The sequence below is a fragment of the Perkinsus marinus genome (genome assembly GCF_000006405.1).
Source record: "Perkinsus marinus ATCC 50983 genomic scaffold scf_1104296977706, whole genome shotgun sequence".
In the NCBI taxonomy this organism is placed as follows: Eukaryota; Perkinsozoa; order Perkinsida; family Perkinsidae; genus Perkinsus; species Perkinsus marinus.
In genome coordinates, this window is record NW_003200115.1 from 1 (window position 1) to 1387 (window position 1387).

General features: G+C 55.0%; 1 protein-coding gene across 1 annotated transcript; it reads left to right on the forward strand.

The window, feature by feature from the left end:
- Positions 1 to 17: 17 nt before the first annotated feature.
- Positions 18 to 1259, forward strand: Pmar_PMAR008844 (hypothetical protein; the record flags this gene model as incomplete). The annotated part of the gene is made up of 1 exon (XM_002764392.1): positions 18 to 1259. A coding segment is annotated over one exon (1242 nt), but the record flags the coding sequence as incomplete, so codon positions are not given.
- Between the last annotated feature and the right edge of the window lie 128 nt (positions 1260 to 1387).

Consider the following 1387-nt stretch of genomic DNA (forward strand, 5'->3'; position numbering starts at 1 on the left):
TCGAGAGCGAGGAAGCCATGGTCCGTCTAGCGATGCCCTCCCTCCTGGACGTCCTGGCCAACCCTGAGGACGAGCTCAGCATGCTCACCGCGCAGCGCTACATCAGCGAGGCTATCGTTACAAGCCCCTATAAGGAGTTCATCGCAAAGGAGTACTGTCGTAGAACCTTCTCAGTTTGCCTCGACCAAGTGACCAAGGAAAGCGCGCCATTGAAGTATCTCCTCTGTGAGCTCTGGCTGGCCTTCGTTCGAGAGACCGGAGCCAGCAACTGCCGGGATGCAGTGGAGTCTCTCCTTTTCATGTTTGCCAAGTCCGCTGAGTCCGACGATGAGGCCAAAGCTGTCGGGGTTCAGCAGCTCCTGCTGGCGAGTGGCAGAGGCAGCTTTGAGTTCTACGATGAGATTGCGAGACGGGCTATTGTACCAGCGATGAGTTCACCACAAGTCATCATAGCCAACAAGCATGCGGTGGTAGACTTCTGTATCAAGTTCCTCAGTGAGGGAACCATATGCGATGAAGGTCTCGCTGAGCAGGCGGCTGAGTGTTTGCTCAAACTTCAAGATAAGGACATCCAACCGGCGCTAGCAGCAGTGGTCCCAGCATGTGGCGCGGACTCCCCCGTAGCGAGCAAGGCCATGAACGTGGCTATTGCTCGTGGCTGGGCGAGTGTTGTTAAGAAGGTCTATCCTCGACATCCTCACATCACACTGAATGAGGTCGTCCCTGCCCTGCGGCAACAAGCTCCTCATTCGAGTGCCTTGGCCTGTGCCGTGGTGGCACAAATCTTCGCTGATCATCCGGCTGAGGCCAAGTCCCTACTGAGCACAATCAGTGTGTCTGAAATAGCGAAGTCGCCGGAGTGGTCAGAAGATGCTTACGACTTCTTAATGGATAGTCTACCTGAGGTGGCGACTTGGCCATGGCCTCTCATCGTGGCTAGTCCCATTAACGAAGGCTCCTTGGCTTCTCTTGCATGTATGCTGTCGATTGGAAATCAATCTTTGTGCCAGAAGGTGGTCGCCCTGGTCGAATCCAATCCTCGAAAATTCGCCGGCTTGCTTGCTGGTCTCCCTCGAGATGAGCTCGGTAAATGCCCCGTGTCTAACTGGTCTGCGCTGTTCGAGTCTGTGGTGATTGATCCGCCAGCCGCCCTCAACGTGCTGGAGGTGTGCCCCGATGATGCATTTGATGCCTGCTTATCAGGATCTCTGACGAAGGATGCTGATCCTGCTATTTGGGCAACTGTTATGAAGGTCGGGGTAGACCGCGAGCCGTCCAGGGCGATAGAGCTAGGGAAGTCTTCAATGACAATATCGGGCTTGAAGCAACTCCTCCACAGTAGCGTGACCGAACTGGATACTCCCAAAAAGGAAGCAATAGTCGCCGG